Genomic DNA, 27,752 nt, shown 5'->3' on the forward strand with positions numbered 1-27,752 from the left:
GACTCTGCCTCGCGAGCTTCCCTGCGGAGGGACAGAGCGCGCGCGCGCTACCGCCGCCTCCGCTGGCTTCCCGCCTTCTGCAAGAGCAACGAGCAAGCCCACCTTGCAGCCCGGCAGTTGGCTAGTTCCGCCCTGGCGAGCAGGCAACAGACGTCCTTGCCCAACCAGAGAGAGCGGCGAGGCAGCGGGACCTTAGAGCCCGAGCTCAGCAGCGCGTGGGTGGCGCGCCCAAGAGGTGGGTGAAGCCGCCCCAGCGCTCCTGACAGCCGCCTCTCCAGAGCAGGGGCGCTGCCTGCCTGCCAGCCGAGCGGAGGCATTTCTTCCCCCTCACTCCCCGCTGTTGCCTCAAGCAGCCGCCGGTACTGGAGAACTAAGAAGACCTGAATTCCTGCGCAGAGAGGAGCCCCGCGCAAGAGAAGGCAGCTCTCTCTCTCACTCGGCGTCCCTCAGCTGCCGGCTCCTCAAGCAGGTAAAGCGGGCGGAGGGGAGATTTGGAGAGCGGTGGTTGGATCCCGGGCCGCTTGCCTTCCTACCTGAGGGCAGAACAACTTGCCTCACCTTGGCATGGTGGTGCCGCTGCTGCGTTTTGGCGAGCGCTCCTGACGACTCCGCACAGCGATGCCGCCCCGGGCGAATTTTTCCCGCCAGCGACGCGCCCTTCGAGAGTCTTCGCGTTTGGACTGCCGTGCGCGAGAGTGGGGGGTCTCCCGAGGGCGTACAAAGGGGGCAGGCAGCAGGGAGTAGTGGGTGCAATCCATGTCTTCGTATATTGCCTGCGGGCTGTTCACCTAGGCTCACTTATTTGGAAGCACCACCCATTGACTTCAGTAGTGCTGGCTCCTAAATAGGCATATAGACATAGTCTGGAATAAGCTCGCTGCTGGCTTGCAAAAGTGTGCAGCCCGACACCGTTTCTTTAGTAGCCGTGTTCGGGTTCCCAGTTCCGTTTTTGCAACCACGCACTTCCGAAATATTTAAAAATCGCAAATACTCTGTACTGTACTAAAACGAATGGAGTTACTTCGGAGTGTTGCTGGGTTGTTGTTTTTTGTACCGCGCGACTGCGGTCACACTGACATGCAGAAGAACATACAAATTGCAGTGTTCCAATTAGCAGTTTAAAACGAAATTACTTTTATTACTTTTAATTGCTATGGGATGCAGCGGTGAAATGGAGCAGACTGTTGTGTGGTACTGAGCAGGGTTGACTGTTTTCCAGGTTACAAATTGGGTGGAGTGGAGAATTAATTTTCTGTAAAAGAGTGCCTCTGAATTTTTATTTCCTAATAAAATAGAAAGATCAGTGCTATTTTTTTAAAAAAAAACATTGTATGGTGCACACAGCATAGTAGTGATATGTATTTACAGTATTGATAAGGAAGCTCCAGGAAGGCTGCAATATTATGCACACTCACCTGGGAGTAAGCCCCACTTAGATAGGAGGTCCCTTCAGCTGCCCAATAAAATATTAGAGGGGGTCACTCACCATGTGCTGTGTCGATTATGCAGGACAGGGCTTACCTGCCCCCTCCTCAATATTTTATTCATGTTGGCACCACTGTCAGTAAGTATGCATAGATTTGGGCTGCATATTTGATGGGACTTACTCCCTGGTATGTGTGCCTTGGAGCACACTGGGTATATTTATTTATTACATATCTTTCCCACCTTTCCTCCAAGGAGCTCAAAGTTCTCCCTCCTCATTTTATCCTCATAACAACCCTGCATGTGGCATAGGCCAGGCAGAGAGGCAATGGCTGACCCAAGGTAACCCAATGAGCTTAGGAAGGGCTGTAGTTCAGTGGGAGAGCACCTGCTTCACATAACAAAGGTCCCAGCTCCAATCTCCAGGAAGGGTTGGAAATGCTGGAGAGCAGCTAGTCAGTGAGATGATGCCGAGCTCAATAGATAAATGAGCTGACTGGGTATAAGGTGGTTTCTTATATTCCTATGAACACCTATGGCTGAGTGGTCTCCCAAGTCCTAGTCCAACACTAACCACTACTCAGCTTCTCTCAACCTATGCTTTACAGAAGTATGTTCTCTGGTTTCAGTTGGGCTTACTCTTAGATAGGACTGAAGCCTCACAAAACAGTAAGGATGCATCCTAGGCTGCTTTCTAGTTGCCAACCAAGAGGTATGTGGTAGTAATTACAATGAGAACCTGTTGTTCAAGAACTGGTAGGTGGTCCTCTAGTAGGCAACTTGCTGGCCATTAACAAACATACTATAAACACTCAATGCATCCTCTCTGAGTTCCTTATTCTTCTATGCCTTCCTGTCAATTTTAACATAATTCATGAGACTTATGGAAACAATTATCAGATAAGAAAGCAAACTCTGGGTATGACTCAGGCCAAAGTGAAGTACTAATTTATATATTCATTTTTTTAGTATGAGAGCTGGAGTTGCAATGGGAAAGTATCAGGTAGAGAGAGATTTAAGCGACCTCCTTCCTGATACTTGTCCAGTCTAAATAAATAAATATATTCCTAAGCTGCCAAAGTTTTGTTAAGTACATAAAATGCATTATTTCAGCCTTTAGTGCCAGGTCAACTTGAGGAATGCACTGTTTCATGCAGACAGGTGTGTGTGTGCATGTATATATTGCAAAATTAGAATGTTCTGTTTAATAGAGGCTCCCATTTTTCATCTTCCTGTTACTAAATGAAAATATCTATTAGATTCTTAATTATCTTTCCTGTTTGTCTCCAAATTAGGCAACATTTCCAACAGCTGCAGTCTTCAAAAACAGAGAAGATGGAAGAAGTCATAGAGCTTTCACCTGATGGAAACTCTCTGATAAAAGCGGTCTATCAAAGCAGACTTCGTCTCACAAGGCTTTTGTTAGAAGGTGGGGCCTACATTAATGAAAGTAATGACCGTGGTGAAACCCCTTTAATGATTGCTTGTAAGACAAAGCATGTGGACCACCAGAGTGTTAGCAAAGTCAAAATGGTGAAGTACCTCCTGGAGAATAAGGCAGATCCAAACATACAGGACAAAACTGGGAAGACAGCCTTAATGCATGCTTGCTTGCAGAAGGCTGGCCCTGAAGTGGTTTCTTTACTGCTTAAAAGTGGAGCAGACATAAGTCTGCAAGACCATTCTGGCAATTCAGTTCTTGTTTACTCGGTGAATTCAGAGGACAAGGAAACCCTCAAAGTTCTCCTAGATGCTTGCAAAGCAAGAGGGAAAGAAGTCATAATCATTACGAAAGACAGGTCTCCATCTGGGAGGCAGAGAATTAAGCAGTACTTAAATGTTCCTCCTGACACTGATGAAGCTCATTCTTCAAGTTCTTGCACTTCCCCATCAGATGTAGAAATCAAAACATCTCCCTCACCACAGTCAAACTCAAAGGAGACAGAAAAGGGTCTCTTTAACTTTAAAGAACCTAATCATCCTGGAAGAAAGGAAGATGCCCCTGAACCACATTCTCCTTCAAGAAAACCCAACTTGGCACACACAGGACCTCAGATGCAGCACGTATATTCTGAACCTTGGACAAAGCCTTCCTCCTCACTTTTCGATCAGAATCAAATATCCCCTTTACAAGAAGAGCTTCAGGACATAACTCCAGAGGAAGAATTGTGTTTTAAAATCAACAGCCTGGCCCTGTCCAAGAGATTTATCACCAGACACCACAGCATTGATATAAAGGATACTCTTAATTTCTTGAAAAACTTTGAGCAAACTGCCTCAAGAAAAATGTCGTATGATGAGATAAATTCTCAGTCACTCTTTGGTGAGACTTACCATAATAGGAGTGAAGCTGCAGCAGATCAGAGTGAAGCTCCTGTAGACCAGAGTCCAGATTCCGCCCAAATGACCTTTGTTTCCACCTTGAAAAACATTGTTCAAAGAAGAAATCTGGGGGCAAATCACTACAGTTCCGATTCACAGCTAACAACTAGCTTAAGCCCTCTTACTGAAGACAGCAAATCACTTCTAGGGAAGAAAAAGCTTCTCTCCCCATCTCCATCGTTGTCACTGAGTTCCAGAGAACTGATAGAAAACATGCCTCCCAGTTTCTTGAGCAGGAGAAATCATGCCATTTTAGAGAGGCGGGGTTCAGATCACACTGCCCTGACCAGACCCTGTTTTCTTCCCCCTTTAAATGTGAACCCTCAGCCCACAATCCCTGATATCTGTAAGATTAATACAGTGGTTTCTTGTGGACAAAAAACCCTAATTCCAACAGCACCCATTTACCCCAAAGACTTCAAAAGTAGAACACTCTTGACAAGGAGGCAATCATTACAAACCGAACAGATCAAACAGCTGGTAAATTTTTAGTTGATTACTGGGGAACAGTGGCATACAACCTGTACACACTAACAAGTATTATTTTGGAATGTGAGAGTGGCTGGACTGGACTGTAGCAACACCACCCCCAACTCTTCATTGAACATCAGCCTTGAGGTTGAGCTGCAAAAAAATTTCTGGTTAGTTGCAGAGGAATACAGCAATTGCAAAATATTGTTACCTTCATTGTAGCTCTATAATAAAAGAAAACAATGAATATGGTTCTCCATTGTCTGCATAGATAATACAAACCAGAATTTTCAGATGAGGCCTTCTAGGGTTCGCAAATACTAGGCCCAGTCTCTTACAGCAAGTTTAGTAATGCCTTATCTACAGTGTGTGACTATTTTTAAACAGCTGTTACAGAATTAAATCCTATATTGTGCAACAGACAGTTCAGCTATACAATGGAAAACAACCCGGTACATAGTAGGAATGTGTTCAAGCCCATTGATTTCAATAGGTTTTGTCATGCCAAATTCTGTGCTGGATTATGCCTAGTGTCTATTATTCTTACATTAATTTATCCTCTCTTGAAAGGTTGCAAACATCTAATGTGAAGTGAATGAATTGAATTAAGGAAAAATATAAAGCTTTAGCAACAACTAGCGGGGGAGGCAGGACACGTACGGACAATAGAAAACACAACATTTTAGAAAAGTATTGTATCCAATTTATAACAGATGGAAGAGCTGCTGTAAAATCCAACAAACGTCTCCAGTTTTGTAGAGTGAATATTTTTCTGTTTAAATTTTGGAAGCTTTTGTTGTTTGTCCCTCTTGAGTATTTATTGAATACATTTTGGGGCAGAGGAGCAACCATGGAAGTAATGAAGATATACTGGTGTAATTTTACTGCATTAAACTCTAGCTTTTGCTGCTTTTTTGGTTTTTTAAATCCCCAAACACTTTCTTTCCCTCTGGCCACATTCTTGAATTTACTGTATAGGATTCGATGGATTGTGGGAATCTTTTGTGATAGATGCTTAAATAATATAGTTGTTAGGGTGAGGATTCACTATGAGAAGGAAAGTGGGAAGAAAGGGAACTCTACGTGCACCAAACAGTAATTCATTATACTTAATATGTTTCCATTAAAATCTTTTTCAGGGTGCTGCAATCAGAAAGTGTTCTCAAAGTGTTTTTTGAGAACATAAAGCATTATTGTTTTACTGTATCCCTTACACAGATTTTAATCAAAACATATTGAGCCTGTTAAATGTATTGTTTTGTGCACTTAGAGGTATCTCCTCCACCAAGTCTTGCATTTGTTCTGTCCTTTCTTTTCTCCCTTAAAGTCTCAAAGGCACTGGGGAAGACAGAGAGAAGCAGCAACAGCATGAGACAAAGGAGGGAAGGTGAGTCCCCTCCCCATTACCTTTGCTGCTGTCGTCTACCTCCTCCGAATTACCTAGCAAGCTGCTCTTTGCAATGACAACTGATTGTATGCAATCAATTCTCATGTGACTTCTCTCCAACTGTGTGTATTTGTGTGTGCATGTATGGATAATTAAAACAGGATCTTGGCAAAATTGGGCCTTATCATGGAGTGCCTGGCAGACAAGTTTCTTTGATGTGCACATTGGCAGGGACTTATGTACTCTGGGATTATGAAAAAGCTGCCACCAAAATGTCAGCTAGGGTAGAGACGAGTCAGAAGGTAATAGAAAAATGGTGAGAGAGGCAGTATTTGTTTGAGGCTGTGGGAGAGATTCCTCCCACGATCCATTGTGGGGCAGGGAGGGCTCGTCCAAGACATTTTGGCACCTGAGGCAAATCGTTAAATGGCGCTTCCCCTCCCTGCCAGGGAAGAAGAGGGAAGTGAGGATCAACATCAGGAACAAGTGGAGAATAAAGAACTACATCACTTCTGGATCCTACCATCGAGGTGGTTGCCTCACCTTGCCTCATGGGTGGACTGGCTTTGGGGATGGGAGTGTGTTAGAAAAAACTAGCAAAAACACTGGCTATAGACCTCCAGTAGTTACTGTTACCATTCAAGTCTGATAAAAGCATAATAATCTCACTTCTCTCCCCTTTGAATGCAGTTACACAGCCCGCCTGCCCCCAGTTCTGGTTTATGTAGCTTCTGGTGCCTCTAAATGGGGATGTGCATTAAAATACAAATCCAATTCAACATACCTAAAAGAGTGTCTCCACCCCCATCATTCAGCCTGGACACTGAGGTCCAGTTCTGAGGGCCTTCTGGTGGTTCCCTCACTGCAGTAAAGTTACAGGGAACCAGACAGAGGGTCTTCTTGGTAGTGGCACCTGCCCTGTGAACACCCTCCCATCAGATGTCTAAGAAATAATTACATGGCTTTCTGAAGATGGCCCTGTATTGGGAAGTTTTTAGTGTTTGATGTCACACTGTGTTTTTTTATGTTATGTTGGGAGGAGGTGCCCAGCCAGAAGGGTGGGGTATAAGTAATAAAGTCTTCTTCTTCTTCTTCTTCTTCTTCTTCTTCTTCTTCTTCTTCTTCTTCTTCTTCTTCTTCTTCTTCCTCTTCCTCTTCCTCTTCCTCTTCCTCTTCCTCTTCCTCTTCCTCTTCTTCCTCCTCGTGCAGCATAGACCTTGCTAAATTGGGGCAAGTGTTTTTTTATATTTGCTCCACATCTTTCACGTCCTACAGACATTTGCTATGAAAAGCAGCTCTGTTGTTTACTTGCATTTTATTGGAGTGGGAATGAGTGCTGATATTGTAAATGTCAGCATTAGTGTTTTGTACTGGAACAGCTCCTGTGAAACATTTATCAGATTTCTGTGATCGCTGATAACTGGCACTATGTTGTTACTTTAAAATGTTTTGTAGCTTTAATCTTTCGGTTATTTCTGATCTAATCAGAAAACAAATGTTATTGACTGAAGGCCCTGAATAATTAACAATATTCTGTTCAGGGTAGCTAGTAGTGCTTTGGCTTACTCGCTTATACTAAGACAGTAGATCCATAGTAAATAAGACAGCTATTCTATACTAATTAATATGCAGCTATACAATGTTTCTGTTACAAGCAGATTCTCATCAGTATCCAGGTTCTCACTTAGACTCTTCACCTGTTATTTCCACCAACTCCAAGGGTATCTCCAAAACGGTGCTTTACCCAGAATCCCATGCTATTTCATGTTCTTGTCTTCCAACCTCACCACCATTCTGTTTTCTTACTTCCTGTAGACGAGGAGTTATTGTGGGAATTAATATTCAAAAAAGGTTCAGGTATATATTTTCCCCCATGTCTGCCACCTCAAGAAGAACAGGGTGATCTGAGGAGGGAAGCCATGAATGAACCTCCACCCCTGGTCTCCATAGAACCCATAGCAGAAAACAACAGCACTATTAAACAAAATGGGGGAGGTTGTAAGGTTAGTGGGGCTTCTTATCCCAGACAAATCTGCTTCCTTTCCTTCCTAATAAAGTAGAGTAAAGCATTCCAGATAGTAGTGCTGAATGAATTATAAATGAGCATTTATAATTATTACTCGTTTCTCTAATGAGTTTAATAGTTTTTTATTATTGGAAAAGATGTGATAGTGCAATGCATTGTGATGTTTATAATATTTTGAGCAGGGTTCTGCCCTCCCCCCATTGTACTCCTGAATGATTGGCAATTGCCTTTGGCTAAGCAATAAAGGGGAGTTGAACCGTCAAATATCAACTGGTACTACCCAAATAGAAGATAGTAAAAATTGTATTAACTTTCCTAAGTATTTGAGGCAAATTTTAAAGCAAAGCAGCTGTCAGAGATAGGGCTGCAAATTCTAATTTGAGCCTTTATTGCACTAATTAAGACAGTTTTAATTGTTTAAATTTTTTTAAAAATTATCTGTAAATGTATTGCTTTGCTACTTTGCTGCCCTAGGTTCGTTTAGAAGGAAGGGTGTGTCAGAAATTTAATTTAAATAATAACAACCAATTAAACAATATGGGTTCAGCGTAAATAAAAGCCGTAGCAGCGTGTGTGATGGGGGGGGGGAGCTGTCCTCCTGACACCATCATTAGTGCTGCTACATGGGACTAGGGCTGAGCTGGGATGGTGCGGGTGTAACAGTGGAAGCACTGGATTACCTCTGACAACCCTTCCACTGCATCCATATGACCCAAAACATAGCAAGACTTGAGTGTAGCTAAGATGTCTAGTTACTGTGTGCACTTTTTAAAACACTGCATTCTGTGTTCTTACTTTGAAAACAAGGTTATAACAGATATCACGGCTCAATAATGCCCCCCCTTTTTTATAAAAAAGATGAAATTGGGTATATTAAAATAACTGTTGACTCCTGATATATTATGAAATGACATATGCAAATCATAAGCTTCAACGGGTATTTTTTGGAAACTACTGAGATTGGAAAATGACACCCACAGCCATTAATTTCAGTTAGGCTGACTGTTCTTCCATGGTGCGTTAATATTTGTTCACTGACATTTGCCCCATTATGCAGCCACAGATGTGAGTCAATCTGTCTTGACTTCCAGCTGTGGGTGTCATGGGCTGAGGCAGCCCTATGACTGCTGATGACACACTTGTATAGCTGTTTGCATGCTGGGCTTGAGAAGCTACTCACAGCACAAAAACATACAAATAATGCCAGACCTCATAGATACCTGCATTTGCCACCAACATTTATAAGGACACCCTAGTGCAGGCATGTCAAACCTGCGGCCCTCCAGATGTTTTGGACTACAATTCCCATCTTCCCCAACCACTGGTCCTGCTAGCTAGGGATCAAGGGAGTTGTAGGCCAAAACATCTGGAGGGCCACAGGTTTGACATGCCTGCCCTAGTGCATGGCACCCACAGTTGAAAATCAGTAAGTAATAGATAAAAGCGGTAGCTACCATGAGCAGATAGAATAAGAATGGTACTGTACTAGGAAGCTAGTGAAACTTCTGACATTGAGCAAGAATTTTCCATAAGGGGTGTACCACCAAACCCGGTGCCCAACCCAAATAAAAGCATTTGGTCTGGGAGGAAAACTCAGTAGAGTCTCATAACCCCTCTTAAAATTTAGCAACTTAATTTTTACATTCACCTGGTAAGTTCCATATTACATCTCAGAAAGATGAATATAGACTTGAGATCATTTCTGTTGCACCTACTTGGTTTTGGAATATGCAGCCCAAGCTTTCCAAGAAACAGGATTCTGAGAAAATATTGACCAGGCCCCCTAAGTTGCCTTGCAAACACACAAAACAGTACCCTCCTCAAAATGAACATCTTTGTTATAATCTATATTTTTCATAATCAAGGTAGGAACATATGCACAGAAATTTATTTTTGTTTGGGAAGTTATTTTATATGTGAAGCAGTCTTAAATAATTACTCCATTTGTAGTTTGTGTTTTTTCTCTCACTAATAGAATAGATCACGTTGATCTAATCATGATAAGTAAATGTTTTCATGTCATACCAGTTGCCTCATTTGAGGGCTGCTATCCTGCAAGTTCTCCAGATGCACAATATGTGTAGATAGGCAATCTTACCCCTGGTGTCCACATGTTGAGTAGATTGTTGCAACGGAGACTACCTGATTAGGGTTTTATTTGAGCAAGGACCTGACATGTGTACAACTACAGCACATGGGCTCCTTTTAAAATGGTCTGCTGAATGTGTGGACAATGGGGCAACTTTACCTTTCCCCTTCATGAACGTATCATAGAGTGCTTGAAGTAAACATCTCTTTGGTCGGTCCCCCCCATATTGTACAATATTTATATACTTGTATCTGATAAATTTTGTAAAATAACTTCCTTACAGAGACTGAAATGTAGTACCAGTAGCCTTCAGGAAACCTTCTCATGCTTTTATTTATGAGTATGTAATTAATTTTTTTATAAATTGAAAATTGTATATCCTTTTGAATTGTTTGATGTTTTGGGATAAACCTGTAATTCCACATGTAAATCATGTATCTACCGTGTTTCTCTGAAAATAAGACACCGTCTTATATTTATTTTTCCTCAAAAGCCCCCACTATGGCTTATTTTCAGGGGATGTCTTATCTTTTTTAATTAAGTATGGTACAGTTTAACCTACAAGGCTTATTGTAGGTTTAACCTACAATGGCTTATATTCCTTGAATGCTTAAAAATCCTGCTATGGCTTATTTTATGGCTACGTCTTATTTTCGGAGAAACAGGGTAATACGAATTCATACATGGGTTCTCTACTGCCTAACCACCGCCCCGCCCCCCACATTTATGTAGACGTATGTGCATTTCAAATGGATAGGTATATGTTTAAGAGAAAAGAGCTTACCTTGACTCATTCCAGTCTGCTCCCTGAACACTGTAAACAAATGCAAATGTGGGCAGTTCAATGTCATCCAAGGGTTTGACATTTCAGGTTACAAGAAAAAGGATTAAGGGAATAATGAGTTTTCCAATATCAAAACCACTGTCATAAAAAGACAGTGAAAGAAAGAGAAATTCACCTTGCAGTGAAGCAAATGTAGTTTGGAAATTGCCACAGAATTTATCAAATGCATTTCAAAATGAAACAGTATGAGTTCCCTTTTCAGTTGTGATTGAGTCTAAGCTTCAAAACCCATCCAGAATTTTAAAATGTAATGGGGAATTAGTTTAGCATATTCCTTAATGCTCACACTGTGGATTTCCTTACATTGTATACAGGCAAGCTGAGCAATATATGGAAAGAATGCGACTATTGAGACAAACAAAGATTCAAAACTAGATCTTTTGGAATGGTTTTCCTTGATGACCTGAGCATGATGCTAATCTGGCAAGATTTAGTTCTATACATGTTACAGCTATAATCTATCTATCAATCTATCATCTATCTGATTTTATCCTCATAGAATCAGATAGTTGATGTCATACCAGTTTAAGCAAAATGTAATGACTTCTCACAGAAGCTGATGTATTGGCAATCCTGCCAATATAGAATCCAAAATGCACTGAATTAATTCATAGGTTGAAAACAAAGCAACAGTGGTGTTGCTTCCACTGCAAAACTATTTCCCACTACAGTGGTAACTCGGTTAAAGAACAGCCTTGTTTACAAACTTTTTGGTTTACGAACTCCGCAAAACCAGTAGTGTCCTGGTTTGCAAACTTTACCTTGGTTTGCAAACAGAAGCCGAACGGTGGAAGGGCACTGGTGGCGAGAGGACTCGTTACGGAAAGCGTGCCTCAATTTAACAACAGTTTCGGTTTAAGAACGGATTCCGGAATGGATAAAGTTCGTAAACCGAGGTACCACTGTACAACCATTTCTTTGTGCAGTCTGGCAATTTCTCTAAGCTTTTGTTATACTCCTCTATGCCTTAGGTTGTAACTTGTAACTTTTTATGAAATGATATATTCTACAGACATGAGATACATTTTAGTTTTCTATTTACAGCGGACTGTGACAAAAACAATTTCCCGTTTTCCACCTACCAAAGAGCTGGTGTGATTTGCCTACTTACAGTAATATTTTAAAAATATCTTCCCAAGTTTGGTGGGATCATTGTATGTTCATTCTTCCCAGAAGCCTTTGGGCCAACCTAAAACCTGCATTGCACCTAGCAGAGCCTAATCATAATATCTGCTACCTCCTCCAACCACCACGGCTGTCCAATGGGACCTGGGCCAAATCAGTGTGCGCCCCATCCCATTGCCTTCATCTCCCCACTGTCTCTGCCCACTTTCTCTATGTGACAATAGACGTGGTGGCCCTCCTCCTACCACCACCACCCTGGCTTTTCCTCATTATGCTGCTGCTTTAGTGGTGACAGCTTCTCCCCTTCCTCTCCTCACTGGCTCATTTCTTTCTTTCTTTTTGTGCACCTGCACTGGCTCCCTCGGCCAATAACGCGAGATGAGCGCTGCAACCCCAGAGTCGGTCACGACTGGACCTAATGGTCAGGGGTCCCTTTACCTTTACCCTCCCTGCCATGCTCCAGGAAAGGAGGTGGAGAGCTTTCTGGGGTGGGAATTAGAAGGGCCAGTCAGGAACTGAGCTGCTGGCCATCGTTGCAGGTGTTGGGTGTGGGGGGAGGGGAATGCGGGGCATTAGGTGGTTGTCCCTAAGGAAAAACCCCAGCACCGTTCCTTGGGCACAGTTCTGCCTGCATTCTGTCTTGAGTCTGTGACTGGACACAGATTCTATGGCTCCACCACCAGCCAATTTCTCTCAGCCATCTCCATTTGTTTACAACGACCTGAAAAAGAGGTCAGAATAATTTGAAAGCTTGCACACTGTTTGGTGACATTTTGGTTAGCCTAAAAAAAGGTATTGCCCTAATATGAATTTTGAAAGGTTATTCTTTACTTAAAGATCCTTAAATGTTCATGAATTAGAATCTACTTCTGATAAAGTGAACTCTTATCCTCCAAAGCTTATGCCATGATTAGTTTACTAGTCTATGAAGTTCCACAGAACTTAGCTTCTAAAAGTCTTGTGTTGGGAAGCTTTCTTGCATTTGTCAGCTTATCAAAGTAACAGCCAAACTTTCTAAATCTAACTCCCACAAGTTATTTGTATAATTTTGCTTTAAATGTTAATAAAGTTATTACAGAAATAAGTAGCTGTCTTTTAACAATGTAGGAGAAACTGTATCGAAGACATACTGGTAATTTCAAAAACAGTTTTATTGAGTCTGAGGAAAGAGATTTCTGCAACATCAAATCATTTTAGAACGATTACAGTTTCATTTATGTATTTTCTAGTGCACACAAATGCTAGTAATATAAAGCAAATAACATGCACCCATAAGGATAACATTCTTCAGTTTCCAAGCACAACAGCCCAGCTTTGTATGGGAGCTCTTTGAGATAACATAAAGTAGGTTTATGGAAAGTACAGAAATAAATCTACTCAAACTGTAACCAAAGGCTCTGTGATTACAAATAGATGGATAATGAAGAAAACACAATAAGCTTAACATCCAGGTAAGAAAAAAATATGGCATTTTAAGTGGATGGATGTTAATTTGCCTTCTGTAAAAATATAAAAAGCATGGAACCTGAGCGTTGAAGACTAAAAGGGAATACATACTTAAGAATTACCGTATGTACTGAAGTGGCAGTTGCTTTCAATGAAACATAATTTGAAGCAGAATCAAACTAAAACCAGATGATGTTGCTGCTAGTTGGAGTTGAGGCTAAGTGCTGCTGTTTTTATAATGGATGTATGATTTTGTTTTGTTTTTAGATTATAGTACTGTTTATACTGTATGTTGTGCTGTAAACTGCCCTTTGCTCCAGTCGGAAGAGCTGGGTACAAAAACTCTGAAATAAATAATAGAATGAATAAAAATACTTGTTGTAGTTTCATTGTAATGCTAAGTCAAACCTCAGTTTGCGACCACCTCTGTTTGCGACCACTTCGGTTTCCGACCACCACGGACCTGGAAGTGTTTACATCCGGGTTCCACGGTGCTCGGATGCGCAGAAGCGATCTGCGCAGCGTGTGCGCGCGCAGAAGTGCTCTGCACATGCGCAGAAGCGTGCCTTCGGCGAACGACCAATTCGGGGAGCGACCGCCTCCACGGAACGGATTGCGGTCACAAACCAAGGTACCACTGTATGATGTTTATCAAATGCTGCAGCCTAGTATGTAAGAGATTAAGTATGCCAACTCTTGATTCAAATGCAGATAGACTTGCATTGACACTCGCAGGGTGATTTTTAAAATGTTTCCGCACTCAGGTCAAAAAAATATACCTTTTGCTTTTATGAGTAAGAAATGCTACTGCCCAATCATAGCTACTCTAAAATCCTGGATATCTTAATTATTTTTGAGAGGTAGGAATCATTTCTCTGTTTAACTGAACAGATCCACTTTCTTAAATGTTAGTCAATGCTGTAACTATCCCCTTTCCTGACAGCAGCCAACAGCAAAGTTAGGAAGAAAAATGTATCTTTCGGGGGCGAGGGAGACCAGGCAATAATTTCCCACATGTGCTTGATAAACTGAATGACAAATAGACTACCTTATGTTGCTTTAGAGGGGCTTTTATGGGGTGAGTAAGAGTTTTATTCATCAGTTAATTTTATTAATCTGACGAAATAGGCTTGCACTATAGTAGTTCTACCTGCTCCATCACTCTTTTCAGTGCACTAGGTGAGTATTGCAGAATTAACAATGCTGGCTGTAAGACCTTCAGGTGTGTTTCCATGGGTGAGAACCTACATGGGTATATTATAGCGTTCCACTTTAGGCAATGGATCATATATACAATGAGAGTTAACATGAAGGGAAGTATAGCAGTCAGTGGATTTCCAGTATATTACACCTTCGTGTGTCCATGGGATAGTGGCACTATGGTATCCAGAACGGTAACATTTTTGCATAGATTAGGTCAGAGATGGGGAACTTGTGGTCCTCCAAATATTTTGTTTGATTTCCAATTCCCTTCAGCGCAGCAAGCATGACCAGTGGTCAGGTAATATGGGAGTTAGAGTACAACTACTTTTGGAAAGACATAGTAAAAGTTCTATTTAATGCTCAGGTGTAACTCTCTCAACTCCCATACCATCCCAAGAATTCCCAACCCCCAGAAGCAGATTGGGTGAGCAAGGAGCACTGCAAAGAGAAGCGGAATATGGAAAAGCCCCATTCCATAAACATGAACTCTGATCACAGTCTGTTCTCTTTATGTCACAATTTGCATTCCTATGGCCTTTCTAAATTCAGACTTTTGTGGTTCTAAGATATCATAAAAAACTCTACTTTTATCAAAGCTATCTCTGATGAAGAGCAGATCTTCTACGGAATAGTCATCATGTTTTCCTGTCCAAATTGTCAGAGTGTATCTGGAATGAAAGTCAACAAAACTTCAGTTTAATTTTATAGACGTCTACATAAAACTTAAGCAAATAACATTAATATTAAAATTTAAGATAGGCAGAATCCATTAAAATGATATAAGTGTCTCTGCTAATATTTTCTCAACATCATTGCACAGCTCCTTCCTCTAGCACACCAGCATCTTAGTTGACGTGCATTAAGTCCAAGTTCCTTTTTATGTCCAAACTGGGGAATTCCAACAATGTCAGAAAAATATACCAGGTATTTTTTGGCATTTATTGAAGTTGCCTTATACAATCATTCCATTCTGTCAACAGTTTTTAAGCATATGTGCACAAGCTCATTGCTTTTTTCTCAAGTATGTCCATCTTTAGTAATACCAACACAAGAAGCTGCCTTATGCCAAGTCTGCCCCTTCGTCCATCTAGCCTACTGTCTACACTCACTCTCCAGGGTTTCGGATGGGGGCAATTTTCAGCTCTACCTTGAGAAACCAGGGGTTGAACCCAAGACCTTCTGCATGCAAAGCAGATGCTCTACAACTGAGCCACGGCCCTTCTCTTTAATACTTAAATGCTGGACTATATACCTGACACACTGATTTAAAAATGAATGGGTACTTAACTAGCATTAATGCTAAGCTATTGTTGTGCAGAGGCTTTCCATTCAGTTCTATGATGGAGAAATGCTCAATGGACAATGAACATCCTGTTACATGCCATCCCAATCTACCAGTTGGTCTCCAATCTCCAAATCAACTGACTGATGTTAACTATACCTGTTTGATTGCTGTAATAACCACAGTAGTTCTGTTATTGACTGACGAACCAAAGCAGCTCGAACAGGAAATGTTATTGGCTGAGTAAGATCTCTACATATCTTGGCCATCTCTTGCACCATTGCTAAACTATAGCCTAAAAAAATAACAAAACACATAATTCATTCAAGCACTTATTCTGCCATCTCAGCAGCATGTGTGGGTTTTTTAAAGTTACAACCACAAAATATTAATGATCAGAAATCATTTTTCAGGAACTAGGCACCAGGGGAAGAGACAATGAGCACCAAGCTGTGGAAAGGGATCAGAAATCTTAAAGTCAAACTCAAATTCCTGTTGGCTTTGGAGCATACAAACCTAGAACATTTATTTTCAAATAGCTGGGAAAACAGGTTTCATAATGTGCTGTGTGCACAGGCATATGGAAGATAAGGGTCCTGGATTTTAACATGACCCAGGCACACTTCACATGTTACAGTAATTCACAATAAGTTTCTTTCACTTAATTGAAGTGGGCAGCTCTGCATGCTCATTCTTTTGTACACACAGAGCAGCTTTCCTAATTTTATTTAATGGGGGAAAAGAATCACAGCATCAGAGGTCCCAAACCTGAAAGAAGCAGATAGACAACTAGGATGACCAAATACAAAGAAACACAAATTTAAATTTAAAATATAAACTATGGCAATGATAACAGCTTGACATAATTTCCTAGAATGCATACTGTTAGGTAAATTAACTGCATGATATTGTATCTTGCAATAGTATTAGGTGGATTAATTCTTGCATAGCATTCCAATATTTATTCTTACCTTTATTGCATTTTAGATTAATCCCCCCCGTTGTCCATCCTAATGACAAAGTTACATCTGGAAAAAATGATATCACAGTGTCTAGAAACCCCTTTGCATCTACTACACAATTACTTCCATTTGGTCCAAGAAGAATGTCTGCATTAATCCAAACCGGTTGCCTGAGTTTTATGTCTCCAAGAAGCTTCATTGATGGATTAACAGCTGCTAGGCTGTAAAGACAGAACAACAAGTAACCTGATAACATCTTCCTAGTCTTATCTGTAACACTTGGATTGATTAATATAATGCTCTTTATTGTCAGCTTCTAAAGATTCTTACACCATGAAATTCCAGCTCAGCAAATTAACCATGATAACACAGACTGTAAAGTGATTAATACTTTTGTACCACATACATGTTAAATTAAACATCATTAAATAGTGTGATGCTTTATGGTTCGAGCTCTATTCTAATATCTATAACAGCTGCATTGCAACATCATATATTTTAGCTGCATGTGACCATTTCTTAATGTTTTGTTGATCTTGCTTTTATCTCTAATTTTAGTTTTTGTAAGCTGCCTTGTTGTACTGTATTGAAGAAGCAGGATAAGGTATAAATTATATTAAAAGAAAATGCAATGGACTAATCCTAAAACTCAGCAATGGCCAGAGGATTGGAGAAGATCAGTCTATATCCCAATTCCAAAGAAGGGCAGTGCCAAAGAATGCTGCAACTACCGCACAATTGCATTCATTTCACACGCTAGCAAGGTTATGCTTAAAATTCTACAAGGCAGGCTTAGGCAGTATGTGGACTGAGAACTCCCAGAAGTGCAAGCTGGATTTTGAAGGGGCAGAGGAACCAGAGACCAAATAGCAAACATGCGCTGGATTATGGAGAAAGCTAGAGAGCTCCAGAAAAACGTCTACTTCTGCTTCATTGGCTATGCAAAAGCCTTTGACTGTGTCGACCACAGCAAACTATGGAAATGGGAGTGCCTGATCACCTCATCTGTGATCAGAAATGGGAGTGCCTGATCACCTCATCTGTCTCCTGAGAAATCTCTATGGGGGACAAGAAGCTACAGTTAGAACTGGATATGGAACAACTGATTGGTTTAAAATTGGGAAAGGAGTACGACAAGGTTGTATATTGTCTCCCTGTTTATTTAACTTACTGTATACGCAGAATTCATCATGCGAAAGGCTGGACTAGATGAATCCCAAGCAGGAATTAAGATTGCCGGAAGAAATATCAACAACCTCAGATATGCAGATGACACAACCTTGATGGCAGAAAGTGAGGAGGAATTAAAGAACCTTTTAATGAGGGTGAAAGAGGAGAGCGCAAAATATGGTCTGAAGCTCAACATCAAAAAAACCAAGATCATGGCCACTGGTCCCATCAGCTCCTGGCAAATAGAAGGGGAAGAAATGGAGGCAGTGAGAGATTTTACTTTCTTGGGCTCCTTGATCACTGCAGATGGTGACAGCAGTCACGAAATTAAAAGACGCCTGCTTCTTGGGAGAAAAGCAATGACAAACCTAGACAGCATCTTAAAAAGCAGAGACATCACCTTGCCTACAAAGGTCCGTATAGTTAAAGCTATGGTTTTCCCAGTAGTGATGTATGGAAGTGAGAGCTGGACCATAAAGAAGGCTGATCGCCGAAGAATTGATGCTTTTGAATTATGGTGCTGGAGGAGACTCTTGAGAGTCCCATGGACTGCAAGAAGATCAAACCTATCCATTCTTAAGGAAATCAGCCCTGAGTGCTCACTGGAAGGACAGATCGTGAAGCTGAGGCTCCAATACTTTGGCCACCTCATGAGAAGAGAAGACTCCCTGGAAAAGACCCTGATGTTGGGAAAGATTGAGGGCACTAGGAGAAGGGGACGACAGAGGACGAGATGGTTGGACAGTGTTCTCTAAACTACGAACATGAGTTTGACCAAACTGCGGGAGGCAGTGCAAGACAGGCGTGCTCTGGTCCATGGGGTCACGAAGAGTCGGACACGACTAAACGACTAAACAACAACAACAATCCTAAGGTTGTAGATCACATGAAAGTGGGAAAGGCGGGAACTGAGGAATTTTTCAGGGGGAAATGTTTAACCTAAGCAAAATGCTTTCTTTTATTGTATCCTAAAATGCTTTAAAACTTAGAGATAATAACAGGTTTGCTCTTGCCTATATCTAATGTTATACCGGTAATTACTGTTAAGACAGAACTGTAGAATTGTACTCATAGTTTACTGGGAAGACAGTCTCACTAAGTCTCACTAAGCTCAATGGAACTTACTTCTTAGTAAGCATGTGTGCATTTAGGACAGCACCCTTAATCTTGCAAACATTTATCTATATATATTCCAAATACCTTTTAAAATCAAGCTTGATGCCCTTGCTAGTGTTTTTAATTTCATTCAGCCATTCCTTTAATGTGTTATCACTACTGGTTTCAGGTGGATGAGCCATGATGGGCTCACCACTTCCCTCTTCTTCACAGAGAAGGACATCAGCCTCTATCATGTGAGCTGGACCTGTTTGTTTACAAAAATATGAACAGAAAAAGGTAAAACAATAAGTGTTGTGACATTTAAATTTGTCATGGATAAATTGTATTGCTATCCAACATTTATGTTAGATCACTTAAGAGTCAGTTTAATCCGCTTGAAGAAGATCACTAGACACAGACAGTGGAAACATAGATTCATCATATCTCTGCTCACAAAGCTCATCTGGGAGGCTTGGGGAAACCAGGACTATTGCATTCACCTAGATAGACTTGTCAGTGTTATTTTAAATATATTCATAAATACACATATTTCCTAATCACACTGTAGAGCAGGGTTGTTTGCTGGAATAGAAGTATCTAGCTTAAAACATGAAGCTTAAGAATATTTGCTTTAAAGAACAGTTGACAAGTTAATTTGTGAGTGGGCAGTAAATTGAAAGGCACACTAATTGCATTCTTCTCCTTATTTTGTACTCCACAGAAGCTACTTAATTAATTTCTCATGTTTGTGCTTTTTAAGGCAAACAACATAGGCTCCAGTTCTATCAATATCTACTCCGAAGCAAATCCCATTGGAATAAATGGGGCCTAGTCCCAGGTAAATGGGATTAGGGTTATAGACTTACAGTACAATTCCAACCCAGGATCTGCCAAAATGAACAAATTTGGATTTGGCAAATCTTGAATGCAGCTGGGGCTATGCTGGAGCAAGTCCCTCAACCTTGCTCAACTGGGACTCAGCCAGAACTTAAACTGGTGTAATTTAAAATGGTATAAGTCCCCACAAAAAGGGAGTTCTGAAGTAGGGCAGGACAAGAAGAGACTTGCACCTATTCCAAACTTATTTCATCTCTCGCACAAAGTCTCCCATTATATTATTGTGGAGAAGGTGGCAAAATGTGGATTGGACAAGGTAACTGCTAGGTGGACTTGGAGCTGGTTGACTGACCAAACCCAGAAAGTGCTCACTACTGGTTCCTCAACATCCTGGGAAAAGTGACAAGTGAGGTGCTGCAGGGTTCTGTCCTGGGTGCGTTGTTCTTCAACATCTTTATAAATGACTTGGATGAAGGTATTGAGGGGATGCTAATCAAATATGCAGATAACACCAAAATGGGAGGGGTAACTAATGTTGCAGGACAGAATCAGGATTCAAAATGAGCTTAACAGATTGGCCCAAACTAAGGGACAAATACAAGGTTCTACACTTGGGCAGGAAGAGCCAGATAAGATGGGGCGCACCTGGTTTGCATGTGAAAATGATCTAGGGGTTTTAGTAGGCCCCAAACTTAACATGAGTCCACAGTGTGATGTAGCAGCAAAAAAGCTATTGCTATTATTGGCAATAACAGTTACAGTGTCCTGATCAAGGGAAGTAATAGTCCCGCTCTATTCTGCCTTGGTCACACACCTGGAGTACTGTGTCCAGTTATTGGAGCCACAATTTAAGGAGGATATTGACAAGCTAGAACATGTCCAGATCAGGGCAACCAAGATGTTGAAGTGCTTGGAAACCAAGCATAATGAAAAATGGTTGAGGCCATTTGGTATGTTTAGCCTGGTAAAGAGGGACTTAGAGAAGATATGCTAGCCATCTTCAAATATCTAATATCCCTGGTTTCTTTCTCACCTTAACCAATTTCCAGTGTGTGCGCTGCTGCATGTTTATCCCAGAGAGCAAAAGCCATTGACGTAAGTGCTGCTTACTTCTGAGTAAAGTGTGTAACCTCCAAGTTACACTTTCTGCTGGCACCTTGTCAGAGTAATGAAAAGGGAAGTGAGGTATTCTCAGAAGTTCCTGCCTCTGGCGTGCCAGATTTAGGCTGCAGTCCTGTGTACCCAGTTTCCTCAGAGTAAGCCCCATTGAACTTGGTAGTCTACTTGTGAGTAGACATTTATAAGATTTGCTGTTAAGCCCCCAGTTTAATAATTGTGATTATTTAATTACATCATGCTTTCTTTCTGGAGATGGGGGCACCAATATATCTCCTTGCCAAGGGCTCAAGGGAACCTAGGTACGCCTCTACCTATAGCCGAGCTGGTAGGATACCTGTGGCCCCTTCTTAATGTTGCTGGACTTCAGCTCCCATCAGCCCCAGTTACCATGGCCAATGGGATGACAAGAGGTATACTCTAGCAACATCTTGAAGGACATTAGTTTTCCACCACTGCTGTCACATACCTAGACTGGGGGTTCATATATTTTACCACTATCACTCCATGCAGTCTCTTCTTCGCTGTTTAGGATGGGCTCATGCCATAAGGTTCTCTGCCTTTCCCATCTTGGAAATTTGCTTAAAGGGTGATATATAATAAATAATTGCAGCCACAATGGAATGCCTTTGGGAAATGTGTCATAAAGCTTATGATGCACTCATATTTTCACATATTGTCTCCAAACGTAAGGGCTAGAAATGCATTTCTGAAGTGGCATGACTACCAGGCAACTGAGTAGCTCTCTGATTTGATGATTACAAAAGAAACAAACTATTCTTCTAACAAACCACATGCAATGCTCTGGTAGTTCAACTCTGGCCTCAGAAGTGCTTCCATGTTACATTGTAAAACTAAAATAAACCGCTTTTATCATATTCTCAGTTAACAGTTGGTCTGTTTTCAAATACTGTATTGTCCAGCAAATACTTACTCTGCATCGCCTCTGTCATTTGTAACTTATTATTTGCTCTATGGTACCAGATGATTTCAGCTCCATCTCTTGTTTTAATTTGTTTGGCATTCAGGAAATAATCCAATATATTTTCACTCCAAGACCCTATGTTGAGAACATTGGAGGGAATAAATGTCAATGTTAGACAGCTTACAAAAGCTTATTAAGCCATGTGTGTGTGGGAATAGAGACAACTAATGTGAAACAGAAATAATATCTAGCATTAAAGTAGGAATAAAATAAGCTATTACTGACAATACAGGGAAGATTTGAACACAAATGCTAATCAGTCAGTCCTTCATTTTATTTGTATGTCACCTTTCCAAACTTAAAACCACACTCAAGGCTGCTTACAACATATTAAAAAACCACATAATTACAAACAACAGTAGTTGTAAACAATATAAAAAATAACATCAATAGCAGCAACTACCCCACACCTCAATGAAAGCCCCTAAACACTATGCCAGCCCAAGAATTCAGCAGCTTTTGTAGTCAGTCAGGGCCTCGCCCTCCCAGGCCAAGTGGGGAAAGACCTGCAAGGCAGAGAGCAGGGTCTTCTAGGAATCACAGTCAAGTGGAACTTCTGAAGGGGAAGGGCTACAGCTCAGTGCACAGCATCTGCTTTGCATGCAGAAGGTCCCAGGTGTAATCCTTGGCATCTCCAGGTAGAGTGCCATGCCTAAAGTATTAGAGAGTTACTGCTAGTCTAGGGTTAGCAGATGTCCCCGTTTCCTGGGGATGGTCCCTGGATTTGCGAATAAGTCCCCGGACAAATTCCATCCCCAGAATGTCCTCAGATTTCATTTAATGTCCCCAGGAAATGCAGCAGCGGCAGTCTCAGCAGCCCAGAGCAGTTGGCTCTGGCTGGCTTCAGGAGCTGCTCGGAAGTCCCCATATGATGGTGGTGCAGGGGCTCTAAGCTGCAGCTTCCAGGCTGCCTCCACCTTCCCTGACCCCAGCAACTAAGCTGTGAAGGGAGGATTCACGCTGCCTATCGGAGCAGCCTCCCAACTCCTACTTGTGTGCAAGCAGGTGCGGGGCAGGGATCTCTCAGCTGTGAAGGGAGGCTTCATGCTGCCTATCAGAGCTTGTGTGCAAGCAGGAGGAGGCAGGGATCTCTCAGTTAGGCAACCGGGAAGCCTCCCTTCCCAGCCGAGGGATCCCTGTCCCCTCCCGCAAGTAGGAATGGGATTGGGGCTGCTCTGAAAGGCAGTGTGAAACCTCGCTTCCCATCTGAGGGATCCCCACCCCTTCTTGCTTGCATGCAAGTAGGAGTGGGATTGGGGCTGCCCACCGCCCACTGCTTCCCCACCACCAAAGAAGCAACATCTCAGGGGCTGCCCAGGCTCATGGAGAAAGGAGATAGAAGCCTCGGAGGAAGGGGAAACGTGGCGGTTGAGGTCAAGGCGGCGGCCACCCTCTGCCACCGCCATCGCTGCAGCATCAATGTCCGAATGTGTATTTGTTTGTTTGTTTAAAGCAGGGGTCAGCAAACTTTTTTAGCAGGGGGCCGGTCCCCTGTCCCTCAGAACTTGTAGGGGGCCGGACTATATTTCGAAAAATATATATGAATTCCTATGCCCCCAAATAACCCAGAGATGCATTTTCAATAAAAGGACACATTCTACTCATGTAAAAACATGCTGATTCCCGGGCCATCCGTGGGTCAGATTTAGAAGGTGATTGGGCCGCATCTGGCCCCCGGGCCTTAGTTTGGGGACCCTGGTTTAAAGTGTCCCCGGATTAATTGAAAAAACAAAATAAAACTGGTAACCGTATGCTAGTCAGTGTAGATGATACTGAGATGTCCCAATGTGTGGAAATTAACAACAACAAGAAGTAGTTATTATTTGTACCCCACTCATCTTACTGAGTTTCCCCAACCACTCTGGGCGGCTTCCAACCTATATAAAAGCATAATAAAACATCAAACATCATCATCATCAAATTTATACCCCTTCCATCTGGGATATAAAAACTTCCCTATACTTTACAGGGTTGCCTTCAGATGTCTTCTAAAAGTTGTATAGTTATTTAACTCCTTTAAATCTGATGGGAGAGCATTCCATAGGGTGGGCACCATGGGCGTACCCAGGATCAAAACTAGGGGGGGCAAGGGGAGGGGCCAAGGCACGGAAGGGGAGGGGCCACAAAGTGGGCGGGAACGGCGAACTCGCGCTCCGCCGGGCTGTGCCCCTCCCTAGAAGCAGGGCTGGTGGGCGGAGGCGGAGCCCAGCCCAGAGGAGCGCGAGTTCAGCGTTCCCGCCCGCCGCGCCACGCTCTCTGGTTCCCCGCCGCGCTTGGCCTTGCCTGAGGGCGCGACGGGGAGCTGGAGGGAGGGTGCAGCGCGGCGGGCGGGAACGGTGAACTCGCGCTCCGCCGGGCTGTGCCCCTCCCTAGAAGCAGGGCTGGTGGGCAGAGGCGGAGCCCAGCCCAGCGGAGCCCGAGTTCGGCGTTCCCGCCCACCGCGCCGCGCTCCCTGGTTCCCCGCCGCGCTTGGCCTTGCCTGAGGGCGCGCTGGGGAGCTGGAGGGAGGGTGCGGCGCGGCGGGAATGGCGAACTCGCGCTCCGCCGGGCTGTGCTCCGCCTCTGCCCACCAGCCCTGCTTCTAGAGTAGGGCAGCTGCCCTAACTTGCCCCGTGGTGGGTACGCCCTTGGTGGGCACCACTACCTAGAAGGCCCAGTGTAGCACTACATGAGGTATGTGTGCATGGAACAAGAGATCCATCAGCCATCCAGATCAGAAGTTGTAAGAGATTAATCTAATCCAGTAAGTGGTAGGTTTTGCTTTTGTGGAGAGAGGCATGGGTTTGTCAACAAATGGAATCGGGTTATGCTTTAAGGCAGTGGTTTTCAACCCATGTGCTGTGGCACCCTGGGGTACTTTGAATGATTAGGAGTGCCCTGGGCAACACTGGCCTCTGCCCCTCTTTCTTTCTTTCTTTCTTTCTTTCTTTCTTTCTTTTCTTTATTTCTCTCCCTCCTTCCTCTGATGCCCTATCATGTCTCTGCCTCCCAAAGGCTTGCACAGTTGTTTGTTACAGCAGCCCTGGCTACAAGCTCTACAGGTGAATGGTGCCTCTGGAGCTGGCCAGGGGGTGCTGGTTGCCAGGAGCTGAGGCAGCCTTGGAGTGAGCAAGCAAGCGAGCAAGGGACAGCAGCCAGACAGTTTGCCAGCCCTTGTTGTTGGAAATGGACAGACCAGTGGAAGGCCAGGCAGGCAGGCAAGCAGGCAGTGTGTTTGGCCTTTTTTGTGCTTGCCGTGTGCAAGGCCTACCTGGGAGCTTAGTATCCAGTGCTGAAGGAGAGCCTTTCCACCATGCATGCCTGGCAATGCCTGCTGCTGCCACTGCTACCTCCCAAGGTAAGATGCTGATCTCATATTCAACTTTGGCCAGTCTCCACTGGGCCACTAAGGATGGGGGCATCCTCTTCCCAGGCTGCTGTGGAACAGTGTGAGGAGGCACCTCTCTTCGGAACGGGGGGGGGGCAGCTCAGAGACCAGGGGTGACAGCAGTGGCTGCCCAGAGGACTCCCAAGGAGAGGAAGCTGAGGGAATAGTCCACAAAGGAGGGTGTTCGAAAAAGTGTCAGAGCTGCCAGCTCTGCAGGCAAGGGGTGACATACCGGTAACTGGGCTTCTGAACCCCACAGGGACACCACAGAAAGTATGTAGTTGGTCAAGGGAGCCGTGGACTCAAAAAGGTTGAAAATATCTGCTTTAAGGATTTCTTTTTCTGAAACAAAATTGCTCTTCAGTCATACCTGCTCTTCAGTTTCATATAATAAAAAAGCTGCAAGAGCATTAGCAACATAGCCCTCAAAACAAGTCAATAATTTTAAGAGGTGGTAATGTGTTTCATTTCTGAAGACACTCCATTTCTTTCTCTGCCTGTGTTTCAATTAAACTATCTGACACGGGGTCTTGTATGTAACATTGCAGCAATTGCTTCTCTGATTAGAAAAACAGCATCCTCTTGATTTATTCCTCTCTAATAATTGAAATAGCATTTTTTCAGTCTTCCAGTCAAATCTCCACAACAGATGTTACACTTACCCACACAAGTTGACCACAGAGGTGAGCAGTGATTTAGGTATGGAGAACAAAAGGTTAATATTTGCACCAGCACACCTGCCCTGCTTGTCATTCTAGCAGGTGCACCCAAGAAGCAACCAACCAAGCATGTGCATGCAAAAAAAGGAGAAAGAGAAACCACAATGCATGGTGGCTGGAAGGAAATCTTCACTCAAAAACATTTATAAGTTTCTATTTCAGCCTTTCCCAATCTGCTGCCCTCCAAATGTTATTGGACTATAACCCTCAACATCACTTTGGGGAAGTGCCATAGCTCACTGGCAAGTTCCAGGTTCAATCCTGGGAATGTCCTGTCTGAAACCCTAGAGCACCAGTCAGTAGTACTGGATAGATCAGGTGTCTGACCTTGGCTTTATTTATATCCCACCTTTTGTCCAAGGAGCTCAAGGCGACATACATACTTATCCTCCCCATTTTATCAGGCTCAGACAGAGTGGCCCCAAGGTCGCCCAGTGAACTTCAATCGCCCAGTCAGAATTTGAACCCTGATCTCCTGGGTCCTGGCCCAGCGCTCTAACCACTATACCACTCTGTCTCCCCTATATACCTAACTATACCACACTGCCTCCCCTATATACCTATTTTACGTTTGCTGGGCCTAATGGAAATCTGCGTCCAGAATACCTGCAGGTTAACAAGCAGGAGGAAAGACTGCCCTAGTTCAACCCTCATTACTATGGCTTTTTTCATGTTTCAAAATGGACACCATCAGCCGTTGCTTCCCTTCTCTCTCAGGGGCTTCATGCTGTTTCTTTTTGTACCGGATGCGAATGCTTTACTTTACTTTGTACATCATGGGTGTGCGGAGGTCAGACCTTTGGGAATCTCCTTTGGCTTCCCCCCCCCTACTAGAAACCCCCTCAAAATCCGAAATACTTGCACTTCCCACTGAGGACCTTGGGAGTTTTTTCCATACAGAAATACAGTAAAGGTTTCTGGCTACAACGCCCCCTCCCCCTCCCTTCCTCGGCCGCGCTTTCCCCCAGAAAATTTCATCAGTAAAATGGAAAGGAGGGTGATTTTAGTTGTTATTAAATAATTGGGAGCCAGATGGCAGCCTGCCTGCGCTCAACCGAGCGGAACCAACCCGGCTATGAGGAAGGAAGAAGGGGCTGGAGCCTCTCTCTCTCCGCCCCCCGCCCCCCACTCAGCTCCAGCGAGCGCGGAAGACTCTCCACGAGGGGCGGCGAACGGACCTTACCCGGCTCGCGCGCTTCCATGTTCGGCCGAAGCGGGAGAAGGGAAGCTGCCAAGATACTCCCAGGCCTCGAGCGCGCCTACGTCGAGCACGCGCCGTTCGAAGCAGCGCCAACATATCCTTCCGCCGAGCGGACGGGAGAGAGAGTCCCAGTTTAGGATGCCCTCTGAATCTGCCGCTTTGGGATTAAATCTTTCAATCTCGCGCTCCACTGACGCCTCGATACTGCCCCTCTTGGTTTTAATAATGCATTGGAACGGAGGTTGGGCGGTCCATATGTGCAGAGGGGGTAGGGCGCACAAAAGGGGCAAAGTGTGGTGTCTTTCTAAGTGGGCAAGCTGTGTGCTACGTTAAGATCTCTGGAACAAATATAACACTATATTTGGAGCCCAAAGCACCAAGGGGGAGCAGGGAGGGGCAGTTGCCCCCCCCAATGAATAAAAATCAATAGCAAACAGGTTACCCCCCCCCTAACAAAATGCATGACCCCCACCCCCAACAAAAATCCTGGCTACACCCATGCAAGCACCTATGAGTGTGTCCCACAAATACCTTTGGTGCAGCAAATGTATTTAAAGTATATATCCCATGTTTCTCCTTAAAATGCTGCTCATAGAGCTGTAAGTAAATTCAAATTT

General features: G+C 43.3%; 2 protein-coding genes across 3 annotated transcripts; one reads left to right on the forward strand and one right to left on the reverse strand.

Moving 5' to 3' along the window:
• Positions 1-2,718: 2,718 nt before the first annotated feature.
• ANKRD34B (ankyrin repeat domain 34B) lies at positions 2,719-4,916 on the forward strand. The gene has a single exon (XM_035100079.2). The coding sequence runs from the start codon at positions 2,761-2,763 to the stop codon at positions 4,297-4,299; it is 1,539 nt and encodes a 512-aa protein (XP_034955970.2). The 5' UTR covers positions 2,719-2,760; the 3' UTR covers positions 4,300-4,916.
• A 7,966-nt stretch (positions 4,917-12,882) lies between these two features.
• FAM151B (family with sequence similarity 151 member B) lies at positions 12,883-27,518 on the reverse strand. Of its 2 annotated transcripts, none has more exons than XM_035100081.2 (6): positions 27,118-27,518; positions 21,798-21,923; positions 19,013-19,175; positions 16,652-16,863; positions 15,840-15,975; positions 12,883-15,066 (listed from the first exon to the last, which is right to left on the reverse strand). In XM_035100081.2, the coding sequence occupies exons 1-6, from the start codon at positions 27,134-27,136 to the stop codon at positions 14,907-14,909; spliced, it is 816 nt and encodes a 271-aa protein (XP_034955972.2). In that variant the 5' UTR covers positions 27,137-27,518; the 3' UTR covers positions 12,883-14,906. The 2 variants fall into 2 exon arrangements, with proteins under 2 accessions (XP_034955972.2, XP_034955971.2); XM_035100080.2 differs by lacking the exon at positions 27,118-27,518 and adding an exon at positions 25,878-26,781.
• Positions 27,519-27,752: the final 234 nt, after the last annotated feature.

The sequence above is a fragment of the Zootoca vivipara genome, chromosome 11 (assembly GCF_963506605.1).
Source record: "Zootoca vivipara chromosome 11, rZooViv1.1, whole genome shotgun sequence".
Taxonomy (NCBI): Eukaryota; Metazoa; Chordata; class Lepidosauria; order Squamata; family Lacertidae; genus Zootoca; species Zootoca vivipara.